The sequence below is a fragment of the Lepidochelys kempii genome, chromosome 8 (genome assembly GCF_965140265.1).
Source record: "Lepidochelys kempii isolate rLepKem1 chromosome 8, rLepKem1.hap2, whole genome shotgun sequence".
NCBI classification, from domain to species: Eukaryota; Metazoa; Chordata; order Testudines; family Cheloniidae; genus Lepidochelys; species Lepidochelys kempii.
In genome coordinates this window covers 3,669,299-3,696,350 of record NC_133263.1, presented here as the reverse complement: position 1 = coordinate 3,696,350, position 27,052 = coordinate 3,669,299, and the positions used below count along the sequence as shown (strand labels likewise).

Genomic DNA, 27,052 nt, shown 5'->3' with positions numbered 1-27,052 from the left:
GTTCTTTTGGATGCTTGCATGAAGAGCTTCATGTAATAATAATACCTACTGCTTCTATAGCACTTTTCATGAATAGATTCCGAATTACTTTACAAAAGCAGTATGTATCATTATCCCCAGTCTACAGACGGGGAAACTGAGGTACAAAGATATGCCCAAATTACCCAGCATTCCAGTGGCAGGCTGGGAATAGAACCTGGGTCCCCTGAGCCCCAATCCTGTGCTCTCTCCAGTGCAGTGTTGTAATTGCTGCTTTGATTTTATATTTGGAAAAACCTGTGGGGGAAATAATCCATAAAATTCTAAGATTTAAAGTCAATATAAAGCCATGGGAGAATGCTAGACTCCTAGACGTGGAAGGGACCTCGAGAGGTCATCTAGTCCAGTTCCCAGCACTCGTGGCAGGACAGATCGTCCTATGGCTTAGTCAGAAGACCTGGGTTCTGTTTCTGGCTCTACCCACAGGGGAAGTCACCTGCCTTCCCTGTACCTCCTCTGTAGAATAGGAACAGTAGTAGCAATAAGAGAAATAGGGGGGTTCTGAGGATTAGTTCATTCATAAGTGCTTTGAGATCCACAAAGGGAAGATACTATAGAAGAAAAACGTTGTCTTTATTTGTTTTCTTAAGGCAAGATTTTACAAAGGCATCCAGCTCCCCTTGGAAGTTGACGTTTGTTGGGCATTCAAGTCCTGTTGGAAAATATCCCCCTTATTGTGAAAATGGGATGAGAGTGGCTAAAGCAACTTCCAGATGTCTACTGCAGAAAAATACCTGTCTTTGATGAGTGTCCGGTGGGTAGGAAGTTCCATTGACTAGATCCGTCAGCTACAAAAGATAAAATTAAAAACAAAGTATAAAAAAATGCATAGCCTTAAAAAAACCAAAACACTTGAGACTTTAACTAGAAATTCAGCCCTCGCTTTCCATACAAGGCCCACAAGGAACTTAGCTTTCAGTTAGCAGCAATATAGAGCCTTTCCCCTACACTAACACCGTCATTTTGTAATTGGTTGTTAAACTGAGCTCCTTTCAAGCTAATAAAAGCCCTTTCTCAATCAGCAACATTGAATTGACATTTTTGTAATGCAGGATTTTACCATTACAGTCCCACTTTACTACGGAGCAGTCAGCAGCAGCAAATAGAGTTTTATGCCTGCCCATTAGAAGGCAGCGTAGAAAAAGAAAGGTGGTTTAGATGATAACGTTGATGTGAAAGTTTTCACTGTACCCTACTGAAGAACTGAACAATTTAAAGCAGGTGGTGTTGAAAAGATCTCAGACCTCGTTTTTGCCAAAGGTCAGCATGGTGAAATGAGATTTTAATACAAAGCCATTGCTCTAGGCAACTCTTGTACCAGTGCCAGCAGCATAGCATCATTCATACTAAAAATTAGGAAATATTATGAGAACAAAAAAAAAACCCCAAAACTATAACTGAAACTGCCCACGCAGTTTCTTTTTCCTGCTGCTTTCCAGATAGCTGTATACATTCATGTCTGTATTTATTGCTTATAAATTTGTTTCTCCTATCGTAGACCTCAGTTCATCAAAGAAACCGTCTACAGGACAGCTCTTAAATATGTGCTTAACTTTAAGCACATACTTAAGTCCCATTGACTTCAGTGTCAGTTAAGCACCTGCTTAAGTGCTACCCTGTATCAGGATGCTTTCTTGAACTGAAGTCAGATAGGTGTAGCTAATACATGTATTGACTTTAATGGGCCTGGAAGCTCTGATCCAGCAAAGCACTTCTACATGTGTTTAGCTTTAAGCATACAAGTATTCCCTTTGAGGTCAGTTATACTGTATCTGTGCTTCAGTAATTTAGTTGATCAGGACCTTTTACTGCTGGCTCATTACAAAACTTGACATAAGACACAATTGCAATAAGTTTACAGATCAGGCACTCCAGGGTTACATCTGAAAATCTTAAAAGAAAACATATACATGATCATCACTGCCAGCCAATCTAGCACCCATCTAGGGTGACCACCTTTTCAAAATGCAAAAACAGGACACATGGTCATCCCCGACCCACCCACCAGGAAGAGGCTGGTGCTGCCCCTGAGCCTTGGGCAGGTGCGGAGCGGCGCCTCGGGGAATCCAGAACAAATGCTTTTCTGGAGTCATTCAGACTGGGACTGGGACTTGAAATATATGTTTCAGGACTGTCCTGCCCAATTAGGGATGGGTGGTCACCCGTCATATCATCAGCAGTGATTCACTGTCACTCAGTGTTGCATTATTTGTATCCCCCAAGGGACAGGAAGGCAGGCTGGGCAAATAAGGATATATATTTGTTACAGACATAACTTTCAATAGAGAAGTCAAGGTCTTTTTCATCCTGGCCAGCTTGCTACTGAGCAAGGGTCCATGAATTTTTATAGGTTTGGTTCAATACATGTTCAGTGTAGTGGAGTATGGATTTTAAGTGTCTTTTAAACCATGATTAACATGCTTATTAAAAACAAGTCACGCTAGCCAGTCTTTCACAAAAAAAATTTAACTATATTTTATATGTATTTTGGTATCTTTATATGATTGTCACAGTTGTTTAATTCTTTTCTAATGGAACATAAACTTGACTTATTTTAATTAAGTTATTGCCTGCCAGGACTTTCCTTTTTTATTTGAAACTGAAATGATGACATTTGCATTTTTAGCCGTAACCCATGACTTCACCATGAGAAAGAGCTAGCCTTAATCAGGAATGATACTGTTAGAATCAGATGGTTAAGGACGGTAACACCTTTAGAGTTAAACACTAACGGCTGGGTCTAAAGGCCAATGACTTTAACAGGTGTCTTTCCATTGTCTTCAATGGATTTGGATCAGATCCTAGAACACAGGGGGTATGTCTACACTGCAGTGTAAGCCCAAGGTTCAAATTCAGCCTCAAGCCTAACCCACCTTCTGCCTACACACAAATCAGTAACCCAGGACTTGGACCCAGTGTCCCAGGACCCTACTGCGGGTGGATGGTCCGAGCCTGAGTCAAACCAGGACCCAGGGCTCAAGCCCTTTTGCTTAGCAGTGTAGATTCAGCCCCACTGGACTCCTGCTCTGGCAAAAATCCCAAAAGTATCCCACAATCCCATGGGCCAACTTTCTTAATAGTCAGGTTTGGTGGACAGTCAGGTTTTCCCACACTGCACCACAATCAAAGGGCTTGAGCAGCCACATTTTGGGACAGTGTGAAGAGGTCTGGGGTCCACAGAAAGCAGTGTAGAGACTGCAGCCCCAGGTTGGGACTCAGCCCAACAAGTCCTAACCTGGAGTAACACATGAGTGTAGATGCTCTAGCTGTAAGTCAGCAAACCCAGGGTCTGCTCACTTGAGTGCTACTAACCCAGGGTTTACACTGCAGTTTAGACATACCCATGGTGTCTGATGTGCAGGGGTTTTGAGTTGGGGGGTGCTGGGAGCAAGGAGAGTGGGAGATGCAGAGAGGAAGAATACTGAATCGGGGCTGCGGTGAAAGTATCAAAGCATGGTGATGAGTGCCGCATGGTGGGAACTCGGGTGAAAAGGGCCAAGAGAGAGAAACATAGCAGCGAGAGAGAAACGGAGACAAGAGGACAGAGACAGAAGAAAAGAAAATGCATCTCATGAGTGTGAGTGTCACTGTCAATGCCTGAAGAATAACCATGTCAGGCACTAGACAAAAAGAAAAGGAAGACTTGTGGCACCTTAGAGACTAACAAATTTATTTGAGCATGAGCTTTCGTGAACTAGAGCCCACTTCATCGGAGCATCCAATGAAGTGAGCTGTAGCTCACAAAAGCTTATGCTCAAATAAATTTGTTACTCTCTAAGGTGCCACAAGTCCTCCTTTTCTTTTTGCGGTTACAGACTAACACGGCTGCTACTCTGAAACCAGGCATTAGACAGCGGAGTTCGGGATTGTGTCTCGCTGGAGATGGCTGACCATGACTAGAAGGCTCATGGAAGATACCAGCTTGCATGACCTGCAGCTTTTGCAAATGAAAACAGAAGAGGCTGCACTGTGAAACCCCGGAGAGCATGTAACCTCACTGAAATACCTATTTCAGGCACGTTTTTGTAGAGCTTTTTTAGCATTACAAAGGGCAGTTCTCTCTCAAGGCTAGTCCGCAGATTCTCAGAGTGGGTCATCGTCTGTCTGTAGCTCCCCCCCCACCCTCTCCCAACTGCTCAGATGACAGGTTCTGAGGCTGGCAGAGAAAGGTCCAAGCAGGAAGCCAGGGCTGTGTTCCTCTTGCTCTGCGTCCCTGCCAGAGGTTGCAGAAGGAGAAGTTTGTGCTTCGTGCTCTGCAGCTGCCTCATCCGCCGGGTCTGAAAGGTTTAGTTTTGGCTGCCTTACCCCAACTGAGGGGCCAGTTCCCCACCTGTGGGGAGTCTGACAGCTAGGCTGCAAATGTCTCAAAGGACAGCAGGAAAATGAAGAGGGCCCTTGCTTACATCCATGGGCAGCAGCCCAGCACAGGGAAACCATAAAGAGGACTGGCTGAATCTGCCACAGGCAGAGCAGGAAGTGGCTGGTGAGACCCGACCGTACACCTTCCCGCAGCCTAGGTCTCAGAACCACCCCCCTTTCCTTGTTGGGGATTTTCAGGGGAGAAACCACAAATTCTCCCAGTTTTGAACACAGCAGATTCTGCAGACAGCCGTAGTAATTCCTACTCACTCAGAATAGCAGAGCATGCCACTATCGAAATTTTATCTGAATTCTTCAGTGCAAACCTAATCATATTTCACTCATTTTCCTTTATACTTCTGCTTAAGATAAATGTACTCCCTTCTGCATCAACAGCAACTCAGAATTCATAAGCCAGCATTTTTCACCTGGGACAAGGAATGTAGCAACTTTCACTTTATTACCCATCTCTCTTTCCCCTCCCTTCAAACAATCAATACAGTTCTCAGCATATGGCTCTTTTCAAAGATTGTGTACAGTTTCCATTTCAGAATGATATGCTAGCATTCCTTTTCACTGCCCTGACCCGGCTTTGTTCTGAAGAAATCTTATCCTGGTAGAGAGTCTCTTTCCCCATTCCACTGTAAAATCCAGCAGCTAAGTGAAACCCTCTCATTGCCACCTCAGTGAAATACAGGAACACCTGGCAAATGGCAGGCTTGGTTTATGCTGTTCCAGACAGCATTGCTGGGACATTTGCATGATTGTACTATATGTTTGATATTATCCCTCTAAAATCATATCTCCTTCTGCACCTTGCACTAATAATTCATACAAATCAGTTTGGGTTTTGCATGATCCCTTCTTCTTTAGTAGCAATCCCCTTTCTTGGGCTGTCAGATGAATACACAATCCATAGCTGGAGAGGAAGATGTTTGGGAGTTGTGGGAGAAGGAGGAAATGTACAGCAGTGTTCTATTTTATGCAGCTTAATTGAAGGACACTATTCAGCTCAAAGTAGATTTTGCCTGCTTGGATTGTCTGTCTTCTCTAGTCACTCGGTCCTGGGGGAGTTGCAGAGAGAAGCACCCCATCCCAAGAGACCCAAAGATGCCATGGGGGACCCAGGGCAATTTATATATTTAAAGACCAATATAGTTCTTTCACCCTTCCTGATCCCCAAATTCCTGAGGCCAGCCTCACCTGTAACCCTCATGCCCCTCAGCTTCAATGTCTGTCATTGCCTCTCTCCCCACAGCACAAATGCCACCACCCTCCTCATTCTTGTCCCTGGCTATTCTCTCCCAGCCCTCCTCTTACACCGAGCAGTAGATGGCATCCCTGCACAGAGCTACTGTAGGCTCTGTTCCATTCTGCTCCTAACCTGAAAGCCCAGGGAATGCCACCATCCCTTTGCTGTTATTGTTTTGCGTAGGGAAAAACAACAACATGAGATGGAGGCGAGATCAATTGGGAAACTCATTCCCAATGCGAGCACTCACCTGGACACAGAAAGAAACCTTCCCTTCCATTGGAGTCTCCCCACTGACTGACACACACACGGCACAAGATCTTAAATTAAACATCACACCCACACACGCACACACAATCACTTAGGAACTGGTTAGACACCAGATCTTAAATTAAACATCTGGAGACAGATCCTCTGCTAGTGTAACTTGTCATAGCCTGTTGACTTCAATGGAGCTAGAACAGTTTATACCAACTTAGGATCTGGGGAACAGTCTTAAGGGACTATATAGCCTTCAGAACTTCGCTTCAGGAAAGTAAACCTACTTGCCTTGCACTTTGCCAACTTGAGAATTGTTCTGAATGTTCAAAATGGCATTTTGCATTTAAATGTGGTATTTGATTATACATTTATATTGACAACCTCCTCTCACACATCTTTTTTTCTTCAAGATAATTACAGCTTAAATGAGCCTAAAAACCCTGTCTTAATAAAAGATCTGACTTTCTCTCCCAAGCTAAGATGAAATGTTTTTAACTTGGGCCATTTCTGCTGTGTTCTGATGTATCTGTATACCTGTCTCATTGTATAAAAGCCATAAGAAAAACTCATACAGAATTTTGACATATATTTTGTTTGCTATTATAGTTTGTCAGACATTTCATTACATTTTGGAAACACACAACTAAACAATTTCTAAAGGAAATAGACTATTTGCAGTCATCTGCTGGAGGCCTGCAGCCAATAATTCATAGCATTTGTCAAAAAGATTTTTCACATCTAAGCACAAGGAGCTTTGGGGACGGTGTGCAGCTATCATGTGAGTAGGCCTAGAGCCTGGGAGCGCATTACAATGCTATGCTGGAGAGAAGATGAGGACTGATAGCTATGAAGATTAAATCTGAATGGGGAGAGCGTGGAATGTGCATTACTTCAGTAGTTTAATGCCTGATCAGTGGGATTTTGAGATGGGTAGTGGAAAAGGCAGGAGCCTCTGACAGATCAAATAACAAATCTGAATACATTGAAATAGAGGTTCAAATTATTTGCATTTTTTCCCTATGGAAGGAATTTGATTTATCTTGTTATTCCTTGCAATGCCCAGGGCTGGGTTTGCAAAAACAGAGGTGAGATCCACCTGCAAAAAATTGCCTCTCCCAACTCAGTGCCACTCTGGGCTGTATGTCAGGCTGCTGGTCGCAGCCAGGTGGAAGAACCGAAAGGATGCCACCATCCCTCTGCTGTGCCTCATCTGAGGGAGGAGGCAGAACCAGCACCAGATAGCGGTGGGATCAATGGAGAACAGGCAAGCGTCTTCACCTGGCAACACTTCCCAGCAGCCAGAAACTCTTCTTTCTAGCAGTAGAGCAACCCCGGAATTCCCTGCCATCCCCACCTTTTATCTACCCCAGGAAATTGCCAGTTCCCAATTGGATTAAATACCTGGGCACTAACCAATGGTCAGATATTGCAAACTTTCTAGGTCTCCTAAGTTAAGATTTTCAAAGCCACGTAGGAGATTTGGACAGCAATTTCCATTGCTTTTAAAAAGGAATTAATCATTTAAATCTCTCAGGCAACTTTGCAAATCTCATTCATACGCTTTATCTCAGCAACCAAAGCAGCTACTTGTAACCTGAGTATTGTTCTGAATATTGAAAATGACATTCAGCATTTGTATATTTTCTTAGCTGATACACTTATCTTTGCAATTCGAACTCCCGCACCCACACATACTTTTTTCAGGTAATTACATCTTAAACTAAACTAGAACACCTCTCTGAACAAATGACATGACTTCCAAAAGGTAAAGGTGAAATATTGTTAATGTAAGCCTGTTCTGCTTTCTTTTGATGCATCTGTGTTCCTGTCTACAATATAAAAGGTATGAGAAAAACTCATACAAAATTTGACACTGATAAAGTACTTTCCATAATTTTTTAAATAGCTTTCTTTCTCACTATTGTTTATAGTTTCAGGGAAGAACCAAAGAATTGCATTGCCTTTGCTGAACCATATATAAAATAAGAGAGAGGTCAAGTTACACAGTGCACTTAATTACAATGCTGTGACAGAAGTAACATAAGCGCATAACTACAACTACTGCGATTTGAAATTGTTTTTTATAAAGTTAAACCTCATTTTTACTAGTCTGATAACTGGAGAATTAATGTCTTTTTGTTCTATATGTGGACTCATCATGAGTGGAAAGGTAATATCAACATACGGACATATTACAGTGAGCAGTTTCATGTTAACATAGAATGTCACCTTATCATCTCTCTGTCTCTGAGCAGAGATGACTAGCCTAAAAGGGCATCTTTCATCTGTGTAAATGGTTTACCAGGGGGCATTGCAGATTGCATAGAATAGAATTTTCTCACAGAAATGGAGCTAAAAGGATAATACAAGTAATTGCATTATGCAATGCCTCCCAGTGTTTTACATGTTCTTCTGCACAGGAAAAAACTACAACAATAACTTCGCTTCAGTTTTTGACAGCCTCGCTCGGGTATTTAAAAATCATAGCTAATAGGGGTTTTTTTTGTGTGCGTGTGTGTGTATTTCAGGATGGAATGGGGAACCTGAGAATCACAGAGGAAGGTCTGAAGCTAGAAGGAGATTCAGAATTCTTGAAACCTCTCTACGCCAAAGAAATCCGGTCCAGACCAGTAAGTTATCCAGAAAAGAGAAAGAATGATCACATTTCTGTACTCTAAACTCTAGAAAATATGTCAGTAACAATGGCACCCAGCCAATTCACAACTATAAATTAGCTTGGCTATACTATGCAAGTCTAATTTGGGGAATGAGCCAGTAGAGTGTCTGTTGTGTAGTTACATGCATTTTTGCATGAGGAGAAGGCAGTGTTGTTTGAAGAGCAGATAAAATGCTTCCAGGACATCTAAGATTTCAGACAGGCTTTTCTCCTCCTTTTGATGTAGGACACATATTAATAAGAAGTTCTCCTTGCAGAGTTCCTCACTTTTCATGGGTAGAGAGATGGCAGATAGTTGTGAAATCCACTCTGCAGTTTACTAGTTATCAGCAATACTGCCTGAGACCACAGATGTGTGATCAGTACATGTGGGTCTGATTCAGCCACATTTAATCACCTTAAACTCTTTCTTACCATGGGCTCAATTCTACAAGGTGCTGAGGACTCAGCAATTTTTGTAATTACATGCAGCTAAAACTGCAAACGTGGGAAAATTACTTGAAGTCTAAATCACGAGGAACCCAAGTGTGATTAAAATAGCATCTTTATGGTAAAATTTAATTTACTGTCAGCTCTTACTGACCATCCTCATGCAACTTTGTTTAGCATAAGCAGCTTTGAAAGACTGAATAGGTTATATGCTGCTTCTGTTTCCTATTGATACTTCATGGAAGGCATCATACATCCTGTTTCCTGTTCAGAAATGTTAATTTGAATTGGATAGCAACTTCTCACTTGATGCAGTGGCAGATAGCTAATTAAATATTAACATCACTTTAGCTCTACATTTCAGTGGTCTTGTAGCAACTGGAACTTTTTGGAGTAATCAGTGCAACATCCAATACAATATTCGATTTAATTACTGAAGGTTGTAACCCCTTTAAAATGGCTGTTGTTTGATTTGTGTAATCATTCTAATTTAGGAAGAGAAGCGAATGAAAAAATATTGATATCTATAAATGTTTCCATGTGGAATTTAAAGGAGGGCCTTAGAACCCTATACATGTAATTTCATTCACTTAGCATGGAGTACATGAAATGCATCATATAAATACATTTATTTTGTTAGATTTAGATTTTGGAAACGATATTTGATTTTTTAAGAGAACAAAGAGCAAGTTGCATTTATTGCTTCTGGGAAGTTTATTCTTTAGTCCTCATCATCTTAATCTACATATTAGTATGGTAGAGGGACAAAAGATATCTTCTCATGCTAGTTGAGGCTATGACACCGGACTGCATGCTATGATTGGTGGTTTTATGAAGGCCAAACAAGAGGTAATAGAAATCCTGTGTGAATGTTACTTCCATAGAGGACTTTTCCCTCCTTCCAGTATATCGCTGTTGTTCTGAGAAGACTTTAGCTGTGAATCCAAAGGGCCTGATCGAAAACCCAGTGACGTCAATGAGCGTCTTTCCACTGACGTAAGTGAGTGGTGGATCAGCCTCACAATCTGTATGGAACTTTACCACATGAACAGATCCACTGACTTCCCATTGGAGTTGTGTGGGGGTGTAGCCAGCGCAAAATTTATCCAGCTCTTTCCAACTGTCAGACCACATTCAGACCTAGTGGTCAGCAGGTGCAACTCAGGTGTCAGTGAAATTGTGCTTTCTTATGCCAGGTCTGAATTTGATTCACCATATCCAAGTGAGACGCTGCTGCATAAGGTGATCCTTTTGGAATATATGCAAGAACTTCTAAATTACCAGAACTGTAATCTTGCGTATACTGGCAGTAGCTTGTTTCTGATCTAACCAGAGCATTCTTGCAGAATGAAATGTATTACTAATTATTGAGCTTGAGGAATATAGTAAAAACTAAGTGCTAAACTCAGTTCTCAGTTGCATCTCTGAAAATCAATAATAACTCCATTACAATTGAGTTACTTAGGATTTTCGCTAGTGCAAAATGTGGTTTTAAAAATGCACAGTGTAAGAGACAAGAACTTTAAATACTGGTGAATAATAAAACATGCCAGGACTATGTTAATGTATAATATTTTCATGTGTTTTAGTAAACAACCTAAGAGTGCAGTCTGCTAGCTTAGCTAATGGTTTTATTTATTGCTCATCTGACTTGCAAATGATGGTTATTTATCGTAGATGAAGTACAGCAAAAGATAGAGAATGATATTTCAGTGTAATTTCATCTAGTAGCATAGTTACAAAATCAACCCAGTGTTATCTGTACGTAGTAGAGGTCATGGGATCAGACTCATGGTGAGGGGAGTTGCGCTCCCATGATCTCAGTGAAGTTGTGCCAGTTCTCCATTTGACCGCATGGGTGAATCATAGAGTGCTCCCTATCTTTATGAATCTCTCTCTCTCTGTGGATAGAATGGGGTAATCCCTGTGGAAATTTCTTAGGGATGCATCTCAATAACTGGTGGTAGCCTCAAAAAGAAAAGGAGGACTTGTAGCACCTTAGAGACTAACCAATTTATTTGAGCATGAGCTTTCCTGAGCTACAGCTCACTTCATCGGATGCATACTGTGGAAAATACAGAAGATGTTTGTTTTTAGACACACAAATCACAAAAAAATGGGTGTTTATCACTACAAAAGATTTTCTCTCCCCCCACCCCACTCTCCTGCTGGTAACAGCTTATGTAAAGTGATCACTCTCCTTACAATGTGTATGATAATCAAGGTGAGCCATTTCCAGCACAAATCCAGGGTTTAACAAGAACGTCTGGGGGGGGGGGGAGGGTAGGAAAAAACAAGGGGAAATAGGTTACCTTGCATAATGACTTATCCACTCCCAGTCTCTATTCAAGCCTAAGTTAATTGTATCCAATTTGCAAATGAATTCCAATTCAGCAGTCTTTCGCTGGAGTCTGGATTTGAAGTTTTTCTGTTGTAATATTGCAACTTTCATGTCTGTAATCGCGTGACCAGAGAGATTGAAGTGTTCTCCAACTGGTTTATGAATGTTATAATTCTTGACATCTGATTTGTGTCCATTTATTCTTTTACGTAGAGACTGTCCAGTTTGACCAATGTACATGGCAGAGGGGCATTGCTGGCACATGATGGCATATATCACATTGGTGGATGTGCAGGTGAATGAGCCTCTGATAGTGTGGCTGATGTGATTAGGCCCTGTGATGGTGTCCCCTGAATAGATATGTGGGCACAGTTGGCAACGGGCTTTGTTGCAAGGATAGGTTCCTGGGTTAGTGGTTCTGTTGTGTGGTATGTGGTTTCTGGTGAATATTTGCTTCAGGTTGGGGGGTTGTCTGTAGGCAAGGAGTGGCCTGTCTCCCAAGATTTGTGAGAGTGTTGGGTCATCCTTCAGGATAGGTTGTAGATCCTTAATAATGCGTTGGAGGGGTTTTAGTTGGGGGCTGAAGGTGACGGCTAGTGGCGTTCTGTTATTTTCTTTGTTAGGCCTGTCCTGTAGTAGGTGACTTCTGGGAACTCTTCTGGCTCTATCAATCTGTTTCTTCACTTCCGCAGATGGGTATTGTAGTTGTAAGAATGCTTGATAGAGATCTTGTAGGTGTTTGTCCCTGTCTGAGGGATTGGAGCAAATGCGGTTGTATCGCAGAGCTTGGCTGTAGACAATGGATCGTGTGGTGTGGTCAGGGTGAAAGCTGGAGGCGTGTAAGTAGGAATAGCAGTCAGTAGGTTTCCGGTATAGGGTGGTGTTTATGTGACCATCGTTTATTAGCACTGTAGTGACCAGGAAGTGGATCTCTTGTGTGGACTGGACCAGGCTGAGGTTGATGGTGGGATGGAAATTGTTGAAATCATGGTGGAATTCCTCAAGAGCTTCTTTTCCGTGGGGCCAGATGATGAAGGTGTCATCAATATAGCGCAAGTAGAGTAGGGGTGTTAGGGGACGAGAGCTGAGGAAGCGTTGTTCTAAGTCAGCCATAAAAATGTTGGCATATTGTGGGGCCATGCGGGTACCCATAGCAGTGCCGCTGATTTGAAGGTATACATTGTCCCCAAATGTAAAATAGTTATGGGCAAGGACAAAGTCACAAAGTTCAGCCACCAGGTTAGCCGTGACATCATCAGGGATAGTGTTCTTGACGGCTTGTAGTCCATCTGGTAGCCTCAGTTCATCTGCCACTCCTTTCCTTCCCAGATGCATCTTTAATTCCATCATAGATTATGATTAAAAGCATCTACATTTTCATTAGAAAGCAGAGCCTCAGGCCTAAAGATAGCAGAAGTTCTCCATTTAAAAGATACATTTAATTTTCATTATGGAGCCAGACTGCCTCCTCTTGGGGGAAAACCAGGGGTTAGGAAGAAGGAAAACCCCACAAGGTGTACAGGAACCCTTTGCCTGCTCTAATTTACACTGAAGCAGCTGTGGTGGTTTCAGAATAACTGAGCTGTAACTGGCTACCTGATGCCCCTCATCCTTTGTGCTGAGTGGTTGAGTTCAATCTGATGGCCTCTGGAAAGGTGTGCCACAATTTAGGTCCTGCCACTGAAATTGCACCCGAGCATAGTCCATAGTCTACACATAGCGCTGATTAATGTGATTTATCATGACTGAAGGGAGACATATTTGTGGGATCGCCTTTATGAAATACTGGCAGTATATTACTGGGCATCAGAGCATCACGGGCAGTTTCATGAACACTGAGGTTGTTCTAGTCATAGTTTTGAGAAACTAGTACTAATTTTGCTGCAGTGATGGGTGCATCCTTTAGCCTTGTTTTAAAGGGAAATGATAGATGCACCAGATTTCTCCAGAAGTGAGCAGAGCATCTTCAACTCCCAGCTGAACATATTATACACTAAACATTATTTTCCATGCCACTTGCATGGAACATGAGTATCTTGCTGCCTTTAATTAAGAAGTTAACTGGACCATGAAGTATTGCCTCAGTAAATAAAAGTGATTTGTACTTTGCCAAGAAGGTGCATTAGGTATCTTTTCATTTCTTTACTTGCACATAAATTATGGAGATTATTCAAAATTGGAAGGGTCATCTATAAGCCCATATGCAGCCCAGATTCATTGCTGCTTTCAAAAGGTAACTGTCTTCCTAACAGTTGTTAATTTATTGTGGACAATTGTGTGAACCATCTGCTTACTTTTCAAAATAAGAGAAATACACTTCTAGTGAAAGTTGCACATAAGATCACAAGTGTTAATTTTATGTGCTGGAAAGCAGTGAGAACGGTTTTTTTGTGGTCTCAATCTGCTGTTGTTTTGATTTGACTAGAATTTTAAAAAGTGAAAATGTCATACCTCTTTTGAGAAGAGCTGTTAATGGGCAGGTTCCTTGAAGCTAAGCTTTAGTCTTCTTTAATGCAAATTATTTGTTTTGTTTTGAGGTTTGCTACTTCCATGTCTACAGGCAATATATAAGGGAGTTTGGTATGTAATGTGCTTTATTTTCTGCCCTGATAATAACAGAAATAAAATAGTGTGCTAAGGTTACACAATAAAAGTATAGACTTGGCTGAGTAACCATGTGACAACTAGAGAGATGATAATCTCAGCATTGGGAAACAGGAAAAGATCTTCCCATGTCCCAGATTTAGGATTCACAAATGCTCATTCAAGAGGTAAAGGCAATTCGGTTTATGTTATTTAAAACAAGTGATGATTTTGTCTTTTACAGTAATCATTTCTAGTTAATATGTGGAAAATTAGATGCCAGTCCTGCAAATATTTATGCACGTGCATAACTTTCCTTACATGAGTAATACCGTTGAATACAACAGGAGTACTTATATGAGCAAAGTGTGTGTTTGCAGGATCAGGACTTATGCATTATAAAAGTATTGACCCCGACTCTGCAATCATATCCATATAGGCAGACGCTCATACCCTCCCGCAGCCCCAGTGGCTTCGCTGCGACTCTGTGCAGGTGGATCGGATCTGGCAAGAGGTCGGATTACAGGATTGAGCCCTCACCCTAAAAAAAGTGTGTCCATTTGTCACCCCTTAGTTACACCCATGCAACTCTAAGAAACAATGATGTTGCACTGGTGTAAATGATGGCAGAATTTGACCTGTATTATAAAGTATTTTACAGATTATATTTTATCATTTTCATCACTGCACTGGAACACACAGTTCTTTTTAAAAAAAACCAATCCCAATCTTTAAAACAGTTTTAAACTATTTCGAAAAAATTAATTGCAGATTTTGAAAGCAAAGGGGTTAATGCAAAATACAGCGCTGCCATCTTGATTTTTATTTTCAGAGGATGCTTTGGGCCCTAATACTGCAAGCTGCTTAGTGGGGGAGGCTTTCTCTACTCGTGCATAGTCATGTTGACTTCAGTGGCAGTCTGCCCATTCAGAGTAGCTTGCAGGGTCAGGGCCATGAAACATAACACTGTCAAAACTCCCACTGACTTCAGTGGGACCAGGATGAGACCCATTATTAACACCTGGGCCTGACCCTGCAATAGGAATCTGCATGGTGTGGGTGTCCACAGTGGCAGATCCAGTTTTAGGATTGGAACCAACAAATGTTTTCTCTTTTTGCTAGAGTTCAATCAGTTGTTGTCAATGCAATATCTTAAATAGCAGCTGCATACAATGTGATTTCATGCATTTTCCATTTCCATTAATGATTCCGTTTTCATTAGTAAAACTCTTCCCTAGGCCAACATTTCAATGATAACAGGTTTCAGAGTAACAGCCGTGTTAGTCTGTATTCGCAAAAAGAAAAGGAGTACTTGTGGCACCTTAGAGACTAACCAATTTATTTGAGCATGAGCTTCAATGATACAAGCTGTAAAGGAAGCTTTTAAGGCTGATAAATAATTATTTTGCACATGACTTGTCTCTCAGTGTACATGTTTGGAGTGGGGAGGTGGTTTAAACTTCATAATCCAGGTATTGACTAGTATTATTTGCTCTGCAGTCCGACCTGCCCCAAAGTTAAAATTGCACATTCATAAACAGTAAAATATACATGTGGAACTAAACAGTGGCATGCACCCACAATGAGACATACCTGCCTCAGAGCCAAAAACACATATTTATAAGCACTAAAATACTAATTTGGATTAAAAAGCAGTGTCCACCCACAATGAGAGGCAAGTGCAGATGGCAAGATAATTGCAACTTTCTGCAGTCAAGCTGTGGAGTTAGAATTTAGCCTTTCAATTAAGGCTCAGATAGCTCGCACAAAAGGAAAATGTTTACAGAAAATGTATCATCTTCCTTTCTCAAAAAGAAAAGGAGGACTTGTGGCACCTTAGAGACTAACCAATTTATTTGAGCATACGCTTTCGTGAGCTACAGCTCACCTCATCGGAAGCATGAAGTGAGCTGTAGCTCACGAAGGCTTATGCTCAAATAAATTGGTTAGTCTCTAAGGTGCACAAGTCCTCCTTTTCTTTTTGCAGATACAGACTAACTCTTCCTTTCTCAGTGTTTATAGGACAAGAAAAAGGTACTGATCTAGCTTCCTAATGATTAAGGCCCTGATCCAGCAAAGCATTTAAACACAAGAACAGTCCAATGAAGTCAATGCAAACCAAAAAAAAAGGGGGGGTTCATTTCACCCCCTTAAATCATCAATTCCCCCACCACTTCCCATCCCTGAACTCCCCCACCACCCAGCCAACACTTAAGTGATCAATTCCTCCAGTGTGGACATGGGAAGCAAACTCTTAAGAGAACAAATGGAACTTGCATTGTGCTCTGACAGGTCAGTCATAAGTGCTGAGGGCCCTCCGTTGACAGTGCTTTCATGTCAGGTGCTTGATCTTTAGATCTAGGGGCCATCAGCGGCCATTTTGGCTTATGAGGAGAAATGCATTCTCTCAGGTAGTCAGGATCCTCACGATGAATGGCAAAGCCATGGAACGGAGTCTGAAGTACAGTATCCCCTGTAATGACACAGTCCGCCGACTGCTGCCCGCCTCAGTAAAAGTCAGGTAGCAGAAGTTGCCAGAATATTATTCAGAAACCTTGACAAAAGGGCGAATTACCAACTCTAACAAAGTGAGCTCTTCTCACAGCCACCCCCCTGGCTGAGGCTATCAGACACACACAGCATTGTCGTGTGTGTGTATTTGCTTCAAGGCAACACTCCAACTGTCTCTTTCTGTTCAGTCACTTCAGAGTCCTGTTTCCCCACTAGCTATCAGCGCGGTAGAGATCAAGCAACCAGAAGCACCAACATGACAGACAGAAGCATTTAATGCAGTAGCAATGTGAACTGCAAGAAGTGTCGGCTCGGCACAAGCACCAGCAGTTGATGCTGACTCCTCATTGCCATGATGTGTGGAGCAGGTTCAGCTGTGCAGAAGACAGTTCAGCAGTCAGCTGTATATGATTCCTCCCCTCCTCCCCCCCCCCCCCGATTTCCATTCTCAAGTAGTGAAGTCCGCAAAATGGAACTTCAGTCTGTTTGCTGGGGCCAGAACGCAATTAGCGGCACAGGGATACCCTACCTGCTGAAGAGCTGGACGATCAAGATGACTTTCACAGCGACAGTGAAAACTGTGTCCTAAATGGATACCAGAGCTGGTCAAAACATTCCAAAATTTGATTTTTCAAGAGAATTTTAGATGTTGGCTGAAGGAATACTGAACAGGGCATTGAACTTAAACTTTGTTTTGCAGATTCCCCTTTCTTCATCTATTCAGCTGCTGCAATGACTGAGCGATCCCTGGCAGTTACATGCATGTGCTAAGGGGAAAATAGGCTTCTTACATGGCTTTGTCCATCTTTCTAATGCTGTGCAAGTCCCCAGAAAAGACAGAGAGAAGAAGCTCTTCCATAAAATCCTTTTCTGAAATAATTCCACGGGTTACATTTTGAAGTAAAGTCTCACTGAAGCATTTTGAAAAGAATTTCATTAAAGGTTGCTAACATGTCATAAGCTCCCTTAAATGGAAGGGTAATGGCTCAGAACATTTGTAAGCTTTTTAATTTCATGCAATATGAGCAGCATAATCAGCACCTGTTAAGGTCAATCAAGTGTGCCAGGTTGGGCTATCTACCTTGGCATTTGTCTGTATTTTCATAGTGGGCACACCTCTAAACAAACACTTGGAACAATGTGTTTGTACTTCTGTTGTGCTAATGATAGTGTGTTGTACAGCAAGGAAACACCTGCTATGACCACTGCAGAAGTATCTGAATTCATAAGTCGAATAAACACTTTTAGTCAGTGCCTTCTCTTTCCATTGAAGAGAATTAATTAACATCCGCAAAAGTCAGACATCAGGGAGGAGGAGACTGAAGGAAAACTTCTTAAACAACTCCCACAATTTGGCTGATTCATTTCCTTCCAGTATAGTGAAATATAACAACCTTGTTTTTTTATTTTATTTCTCCTTTGGGCTGAACTTTGTGGTTATAAAATTAAGGACTTGCACCACAGCCTACGGGCCAGAGGCTAAGTTTGGACTAGGTGCTAACTGCTTCATGGATTTTTGCATTGCATCTCAACCTCGACCCAATAAACTTCTCAGCAGGTCTGCTACTGAGCCTCTATCAGGGAGAGGACATTAGCTGTGTGGAAGTGTGTGATGGTATTATGTTTCCTCTGGAACTAAGTTGAAAACCAGGTAGTCTCATGTTGCCATTTGAGTTGTGTGTCCTGATACACAATAGAGATCATAAAAAGTAGATACATACTTGATTTAATTTATGCTTACAAAAAAAGGACATAAAATATTTATTTTTAAGTCAAATGAGAAAGTTGCTGAACAGAATGAATCCTATTTCAGTGATTGGTTTGGACTTGGATTGGACTTTATTTTAATGCCTGATATTTAATGCCTTGTATTTATTTTAATGCTAGATATTCATGTCTAGTGTCTGGCATTCATGTGTTAACCCCTTTGTAAATTAACAGGGGTGGTGCCATGCCTCTCACTTTTCTCTGCTATCTTTTCATTCCTTGTCCTTAGCAAATTTGTAGAGTCAATACATCGTTCCTCGCTCTGTCTATTTTCTCTCTTCCGTCTCCTATCAAAAGCTGTTTCTTTCTCTTAGACCATCTGATTTCTCTGTAGATAAGACAGATGAGTATTTTGGGCTACCTCTTGCTTAGTTAGTAGCATTGGGTGGAGTGACTGTTAAGAGAGACATTGGATAGGCTGTTGGGTAGACACAGAATGGGACCAAACCCTTGGATCTTATACTTTGGGATGAAGTCTGGAATTCTGAGTCCAGGACCAGATCCATATTTTGTAGCTTGGGTCCATCTCACCAAACCATAGATTTGCAGAGAAGCAACCCTTACGAAGAGTTGAGTCAGACTCCGAGCTGCTCAGAGGACAGCCCATGCTGCGGCAATAGGCTTCATTTCTTTCTCTCAAGGGCAAAAACCCTGAGTTTAAGGATTTATTAAGTCTAGACATCTACATTGACAAACAGGACGTGGGTTGCTTTGGATATACTTGAATATTAAAATATCCACTGTATTACTTAACATTAAAGAGTGATGGAGCTTAGTGGATTGTGAAGAGATAGAAGTTAGACACGTAGACACATGGAAATTTGGACAAATAGAAATAGGGACAGAGATTATACAGAAATATAATCATATTTTCTATGGATTTTCCTTAGGCTGTGATGTTTTTGAAAGCCATCATAGCAAAAGCTCATGCTCTCCTTTCAGAGGACAAAGACTGTTCCCCCAGCAGTTCTTTTTCTCAGAACTGTCTCAAGAGCAGAGCTGCACACTTTACAAAACAGGAGTTATCGGATTCATCGAACTGCACTGACATTACCAGGCTCAGCTAGATGTGGCCAGACTCACAGATAGTTCAGTACTTTACTTTGTAACAGGAAAAGAGAATCAGACTTTTTCTGGCACTCATTATCAAGTGCTTTGCCAGCCATAAAAATTACACAGGTCTTGCTAGTCCCTGAGGGATGGAAATCAGAGCTCAGAAATGAGGGACGCAATTAGGATAAAATAAGAACCATCCTGAACTCTCACTCTTTTGAACAAAGTCTTTTGAGCTACTTGGAAACATTTGACTAGCTGTACTTGAAAGAAAAAGCACCTTATGTGTTCCTTTGTGCTTCCCAGTCCTGGATGGAATAGAGTTATTTTCAGTGTCAGCAAATGGTCTGAATCTGAGTCTCTAGAAATCTTACTGAATCTACCTGGCCCCTTCTGCCCTTGTATCTGGAAACACATCTCAGGAAGGAACATTGTTCTGTGCAGTTTTTAAAGGAACAGTGCTGTAATGCAATATGCCGCAGTAGCTGAATGCTGTTTGTATGTTATCTGATACTGTGGTCAAAAGACAAGACTGTGGGTCCAGATCCAACAGGAGAGGGGCATATACTCTGGTCTGCAAGTGAATCAGTGATTTAAGCCTCTCTGCAGTTACACACTTAAGCACATGCATACTTTAAGGATATGAGTAGCTTCACTGAAGTCATAGAATCTCAGGGTTGGAAGGGACCTCAGGAGGTCATCTAGTCCCACCCCCTGGTCAAAGCAGGACAATCCCCAATTTTTGCCCCAGATCCCTAAATGGCCCCCTCAAGGATTGAACTCACAACCCTGGGTTTAGCAGGCCAATGCGCAAACCACTGAGCTATCCCTCATATGCATAGTTAGGCACAGGTATAAATGCTTTGCTGGATCAGGCAATATTATTATTATTTACGTTATAGCTGCACCCAGAAGCCTCAACCGAGATTGAGGCCCCATAGTGTGGAGCTCTGTATGAACAACCAGTAAGAGAGATACCTGCCCCAAAGAGCTTACGGTCTAGGCAGATAAGACTGACAAAGATGGAAGGGGAAACAGAGGCAGAGATAGGTGAGGTGGTTTGCCCATGGTCACATGGCAGATCAGTGCTCCATCTGCTGGACCACACTGCCTCACATGGGAAGCAGCATTAGTGTAAAACTAATTAAAAATAACATATTAAAAAGTGTTTAAGTCAAAAAATGGCTCTTTTGGAAAATGACAATTTTCATTGAACCATTTTGTTTGTTTGTTTCATTCTTGATTTTCCTATGCTAACTTCTGAGGCAAAATATAGCTTGTTAATTCGTTTTGTTTGACTAGTTATAATCCTATATCTGGTTATATTTGATTTTGTTTGTAACCCTGATGGTTAAAAAGCTAGTTGGTTTTCCATGACTGATTACACATAACTACACTTCGCGGTGAGATAGGGCCCCATTTCTCCTCCACAGGGGCATGACCTACACAGGGGGGAGAAAAGTCTACGTGTTTCAACTCAACATTCTTCCATCAGGGCAGGGATGCTCTTTGCCTGGAATGAAAAAGACGGAGGCGCCACTATTTGAATCCACGGCTTCCCAAGTATCCTGAGTTTCGTCTGCCTCCAGATCCCACCCCCGGGCTCCCTTAGGTAGAACAGCATGGGCAGACTACCTCTACCCTTGTCCCCAGAGCTTCTCCTCCACAGGACAGAAGCATCAGAAGAGGGAAAGGATGGTGCAGTGGTTAGAGTGCTTGGCGGAGCCCTGGGATCAATTCCCCGCTCGGCCACAGACACCTCATGTGACCTGGGGGCCAGTGACTTAATCCCTCAGGATGTCAGTTCCCCATCTGTGAAATGGAAATAACAGCACTTCCCTACCTCACAGGGTGTTGTGATGATAAATATAAAGAGCACTTGTGAGGCACTGAGATACTACAGTGCTATAGGTACCATAGATCGTTTGGGGGATCATAGCACATAGAGGAAGGCAGCCTTGGGCTGAATTCATTTGCATTTCTTTCATAGAATCATAGAATCTCAGGGTTGGAAGGGACCTCAGGAGGTCATCTAGTCCAACCCCCTGGTCAAAGCAGGACCAATCCCCAATTTTTGCCCCAGATCCCTAAATGGCCCCTCAAGGATTGAGCTCACAACCCTGGGTTTAGCAGGCCAATGCTCAAACCACTGAGCTATCCGTCCCCCCCCTCCCCGATTCTTGGGGGCAAGAATCCAGAGGAGCCAGCCGGGCTGCCCTAGAGGGGTTTGGTGAAGCCAGGGAACTTGCCACAGTAGTAGAACCCCTTCTCTAGGCACAGGCTTCCCTTATCAGCCCCATTCCCAAACATTGGGTTTCTTTGTATGTCTAGAACTTTGCTGTATAAAATAAACCACCATAATTTAATTATCGACAGAGATAATATGACAAGAGACCCACAAATTGTGACAACTCCATAACCGGACTATGTGGAAACAATTCAACAATCAAAAGGAAGAAAGGGACTCAAGTCAACAGGCCAAGGGCATTAAGAGCTAAATCTCTGAGGTTGTGTACAGAGAACCCAAAAAGGATAGGAGAAGAAAAGTAATGGAACAGATCAGAGGGCAAACAAGCCTGGTTCTGAATTACAAAAGGCTGCTGGCACTTAGGGAGAGGAGTATATCAGGGAGATTTTAACCCTGTTCATTTGGGTGGGGAAACAGATGCAGAAAAGAAGGCAACACAAATAGAGTAATAAAGAGAGGAGCTGAATAATAATGAAAGAAAATCCAGCTGAAGAAATTCTTCCCACAAATTTCAAAACAGGCCTCTCTCGAGAGACACCAATGCTAGCCATCAAAAGCAGTCTTTCCCTGTTGTATCATTAAATGTTGCCTAAATACTATTGCAAACCTTAAAGTCACTCTGTGGAAACCTTCCTCAGAATGAAGAAAAGGAGGACTTGTGGCACCTTAGAGACTAACCAATTTATTTGAGCATGAGCTTTCGTGAGCTACAGCTCACTTCATCGGATGCATCCGATGAAGTGAGCTGTAGCTCACGAAAGCTCATGCTCAAATAAATTGGTTAGTCTCTAAGGTGCCACAAGTCCTCCTTTTCTTTTTGCGAATACAGACTAACACGGCTGTTACTCTGAAACCTTCCTCAGAATGTTCTTTGTTATGCTGTCCCATCAACAGATTTGATTGAACGCATTTATTTCAAACACTGACTTTTCAAAATTGGCTTTTAACATGACAGATAAATTCATTTGCAAGAGTCTTCAGGTCTGTAGAGTAAAGCTGTGAGAGTGAAAATGACCTTCCATTTCAAAGGATCCCAGAAAGCTTGCTTTCTTTCTTTCTTTCTTCCTTTCCTTTCCTTTCCTTTCCTTTCCTTTCAAAGGCATCTGCAGCTTTGATATTGTGCCTGCAATTCTTTTTCTCCCTGGGTGAGAATATAGCACCCCGCGGGATATCCCTGTTTTAAATGACAGTGGGTGTGTCATCATATATTTAATAAGCACAAGCAGTTAGGATCTCAGTTCTGTACCTCGAGTGAAAGACAGGAGCACCAACAGAACAGAGCCCCCTTGTATCTAAAAGGAGAACTGGTTAACAACTGATTCAGAGGGAAAAGTGTCACTCTCTGAATCGCCCACATCTTTCTTTGCAGCACTTGGCTTTTCCTTCAAAGTCTCCTACCCAAATACTAAGCAGGCTGAGCCCTTTCTAGTTGATGAGATCTGACAAGATCACAGCCTGAGGTGGTACACCTGAAGATTGAGATGTGGTTTTGGTAAAGAGGAACCTTGTAAAACATCAATACCTTAAAGGAGAGAAATAAATAAAATTACTGACAATCAAATTGATTGGAGAATAAGATAGAGGCATTTGTCTGATGGAACTGGCATAACTCCCTCGTTGGGACTCCCAGTTCTTTTTCTGTTTCCCTTCCCTTTGATTATGTCTACTCAGGGGGCTGTTGACTGTTTATTGTTTTTGTGAAAGTTAATATTTCATGTTTGGGGTTTTTTGTGGTGTTTTAGAAGCATGACGAGTGTATAATTGTTCAGGGCCCAGAACTGCAAATAATGGTAGCTTCTCTTTATAGTAAAATCGTTGCTCTCTTGTAAACTTAAGTGAAACCATGTGTAGGTGGCTAAATAATACACTTACAAAAAAGAGTTGTTTAAAGACCGATGAAGTGAGCTGTAGCTCACGAAAGCTCATGCTCAAATAAATTGGTTAGTCTCTGAAGTGCCACAAGTACTCCTTTTCTTTTTGCGAATACAGACTAACACGGCTGTTACTCTGAAACCTGTCTTTAAAGACCAAGACATCCCTGCTGACTCAAAAGGGCTAAGCTGGGATCACCACCTGGCACTATAGAACAAAGACAGTCACTGGACTCCAGGCAAATTTTCTTTAGTAGGCAATTTGAGAGGAGCCTGTCATCATACTGCAAATATAGGCAAGACCAGTGAAGTTCTTATTATTTTAGTTTAATATAGTGGCTTGTTCGAGCTGTTTTGTTGTTGGTAGGTCCTGAATTAAAACCTGTGTTGATTTCATCCTTGGCAGTTTGTAAGATGAAATGATCTGAGACTTCATAAAACTTTGCTAGCTTATAGCAACATGGCGTTTCATCAACCCTCTGAGTTGTCTCTTATAGGATCTCCAGGAGTTGCTGCAATGTGGTACAGGTGTGCAGATAGCACAGACATGCCGTAGAATCTAATCTTGGTGGCTGTTGAGATTGTTTGCTAACTCTTCTGAAAACCCGAGCGCAGAGCTTGTGTGGATTTATTTTGAGACCTTGGTGTCCTGAGACAAACATTGTGCTCCTGGGGTAGATATATTCAGAATACAGCTCCTTTGATCGGTCTGTCAGGCTATCAGTCGTAGCTTTGTGTTGGAGCCAGCAGGAATCTAACCTTCAGGTATTTTAGGCTGATGATTACTCTGCAAGTCAGGTTTGGACAGAGAATCTGTCTTACTGTTTTCCAGCTGTACCTTCTCATAGGTCAAAATTCAATCCTCAGCTCATCAGAAGTTTTCATAATCATTTCTTCCTGGTTTACAAAGATTATTGTTAAACGGGTTCCCATTAGTTCGGTCCATTTCGCTTCTCGTCTTTGCAGAGCATCCTTTGCTGCTACACTGAAGTAAACTCCAGTGAGACACCATATAGTGCAAGGGCACTTACATTGTCAATGTTGTTTCATTTCATGTTTACTTTCATTTAAAGCCAGGATATTGCATCTACTCTTCTTATTCAATTCATGGATCTTGTGCCATGCTGCAGACCTAAGATGCTTAACTCTCTTTTGCCCACATGCTCCCACTTGCTGACTGTAAACTGACCATCGCTACATGTTTCCTTAAGAGCTTGTCTGTTTTTATAACTTACTGGTCTTGATGTCTTTACTCACTTGAGAAACCACCAGGCTCTTTTCTATTCGCAGATTTGCCCATAGTTATGTAGCATATTGTAGACATATAAGGAGGATGAAGCAGAAGAGGCTGGTGGGGATATGCACCCCCCCCCAAAAAACAAAAAAAAACCCACCCAAATCCCACCGTCCTCTCTCTTGGTTGAAACCAGTGATCTGTGATTTCTTCCCTGATCAGTCATGTTCCTCCAGGGTTTTGATAGAACCCAGGAATAAAAACACCTGGTGTTCTGTTTAAAAATGGATGTAACCCCAACCCAAAGCGTAATCCTGGACCCTCTACTTTCATGTGCTTCCCCAACCTCCATTTTTCCCTTCCCAGGCCCTGATCTCCTTAGTCAGCTCTGCAGCCCCCTACTCCTGAATCACCTGCCCGTCAACTCACTCTCAGCCTTGCCAGCCAGCACTTTCCTCCTCTGCTGTGCATGGCCAGGAACAGCTGCCGCTCTTCTTCTAAGCCAGATGCACCCCCCTCACCCCAAAACAGCACCCCAACCCCAATGCCTTGTTGGCCTGTTGGTGAATGATTTGTGTTCACTTCTCAGCCATGCATCCCAGGAACATCCTGCTTCCGTTGCCTTTCCTTCCCCACAGCAGCTCAGATATCTAAGAAGACTGAGTGTATGTTGAATGGCAGTAGCTATATGCAGCTTCTAATCTCCCCAGAGTTCCACCATACTGCTTACTTGCTTGTTTCTCTGCACATGCATCATACTATTTGCTCTCAGAATATTTCTGCAGGTAACTTTGGGATTTCTGGGTCAGAATGCCCAGCATGATTTCGCCACTCTACCCTGGATTAATCCACTGGTTAAAGTGGTGCAGCCAGCTGTCAGCTACAGGACTGTATCTCTGTCCCCTTTCTGATCTCCCTGAGTGCATCCCCACAAGTGCTAGGGGTGGAATTTTGCAAGTTTTCCACTCTTAGATGGGGCCCAGGGCTACCGTTCTCCATGTATCAATCATTATTATCCTGCGGGTCTGGTTGAGTTTGGACACCTGCTTTTCTTCCTTTCCAGAACTGTGACCGGGGTGACAAACAGAGTGACAAAACGGCCTTCTTAACCCAAAGTAGTGTTTGTTGTAACCATAGCCACCAAGCATGTAGGGGAAAATGGTTTTAAAGCAGTCGTCTATATGCATGTTTACCTTATATAAAGGCTCTTGAGAGAAGGTTCCTTTTAACCCTCCCAGAATTATTTTGTTCTCCTGTGTTTGTAGGCCTTTTCCTCTCCTCGTCAAAAACACTTTTGCAGGTTATCTGGAGAGGAGGCAAAATCATCAAAGCTGGTAGTTTTGGTATTGTTCCTTAATTCTTAAATGTTTGCCAAGAGGTGACTTGTCTTGACCCATTCTATTCCTTCCTGCCTGCTTTCCCACATAGCCTGCTATTGAGTTAACCCGAAACATGAATACAGTAAACATCCCAATAACCCAGTCAACATACAGTATTTATAGATTATTACAGCGTAGCTCCAAGTTTGTTAGACCAGCATATCACAGTTACAGATGCTCAGAGCCACTAATAAAAGCTAGAAGTTGAGTGAAGACCAGAGTTTTAGGTCATTGGGAGAGCTCCGGGCAGGGACGTAATGGAGAGGGAAAGTACTTTGAGCCCTTCAAACCTGTTTTCCAGTTAGATGCCCATACTTCACTCGTTGTCTGCTGAATCTAAGACTGTGGAGTGATGTGAAGGAATGCTGGCATTATGATGGGAATTATAATCGGGTTTACTGTCCGTGGACGTTCAGAAGCAATAGAACCTTAACATTTGTAAGCAATAGATAGAGGTGAGCATGGCAGTAGATAATCACAAAAATGAAGATGGCCATACTTACCTCTGTGTCTCCCTGCTCTCCAGGCTTAATACAGTTGCTTGTGCGATATAACTGCTTTCTTTGCAGGGCTTCTTCCTATTGATTCTCCTTGTGGATTTAAACCATTTGGGGATTGGAACAAGACTGCAAGCTGGGTCTGCATCTTAGTCTTTTTTGGGTTTGATTGTGCACACGGTAGTTCCATCCTAGAGACGTTAAAGGTATACAGATACCCTCCCTGCACAGCTAATGCATATATTTGATGTAAGCATGCAGGTTGGATCATGTAAGTTCAAAATATAAACAATAAAGTTTTTCCTTTGGCAACGCGCATTTAATTTGGATCTGTCTCCTAGGAAGCAGGTTACATGCTGACCGTCTTCAGCATGCTTCATAAATGCTGTACAACTGCAACTGTTGAGGATGATACAATCCCATAACAACACCATCTGCTCGTTCACAGAAAACTTCTCAGAGTTGAAAAATGTGAGGTGTTAGTCATAATTAGGCGAGTTGCATGCTGTGATCAGTGATTGATTTGATTTCTGTTACCAGCTAAGCCACAT

At 42.1% G+C, this 27,052-nt stretch overlaps 1 protein-coding gene across 9 annotated transcripts in view; it reads left to right on the top strand.

The window, feature by feature from the left end:
• SGCD (sarcoglycan delta) overlaps positions 1 to 27,052 on the top strand; it is a 611,494-nt gene that overhangs the window by 482,617 nt on the left and 101,825 nt on the right. For 8 of the 9 annotated variants that reach the window (XM_073355247.1, XM_073355246.1, XM_073355243.1 and 5 more), the window contains one exon: positions 8,440 to 8,541. The exons of the other annotated variant lie outside the window; for it this stretch is intronic. In XM_073355247.1, coding sequence (XP_073211348.1) covers positions 8,440 to 8,541 — 102 coding nt within the window. The remainder of the gene's footprint in view (positions 1 to 8,439; positions 8,542 to 27,052) is intronic. 9 annotated transcript variants of the gene reach the window in all.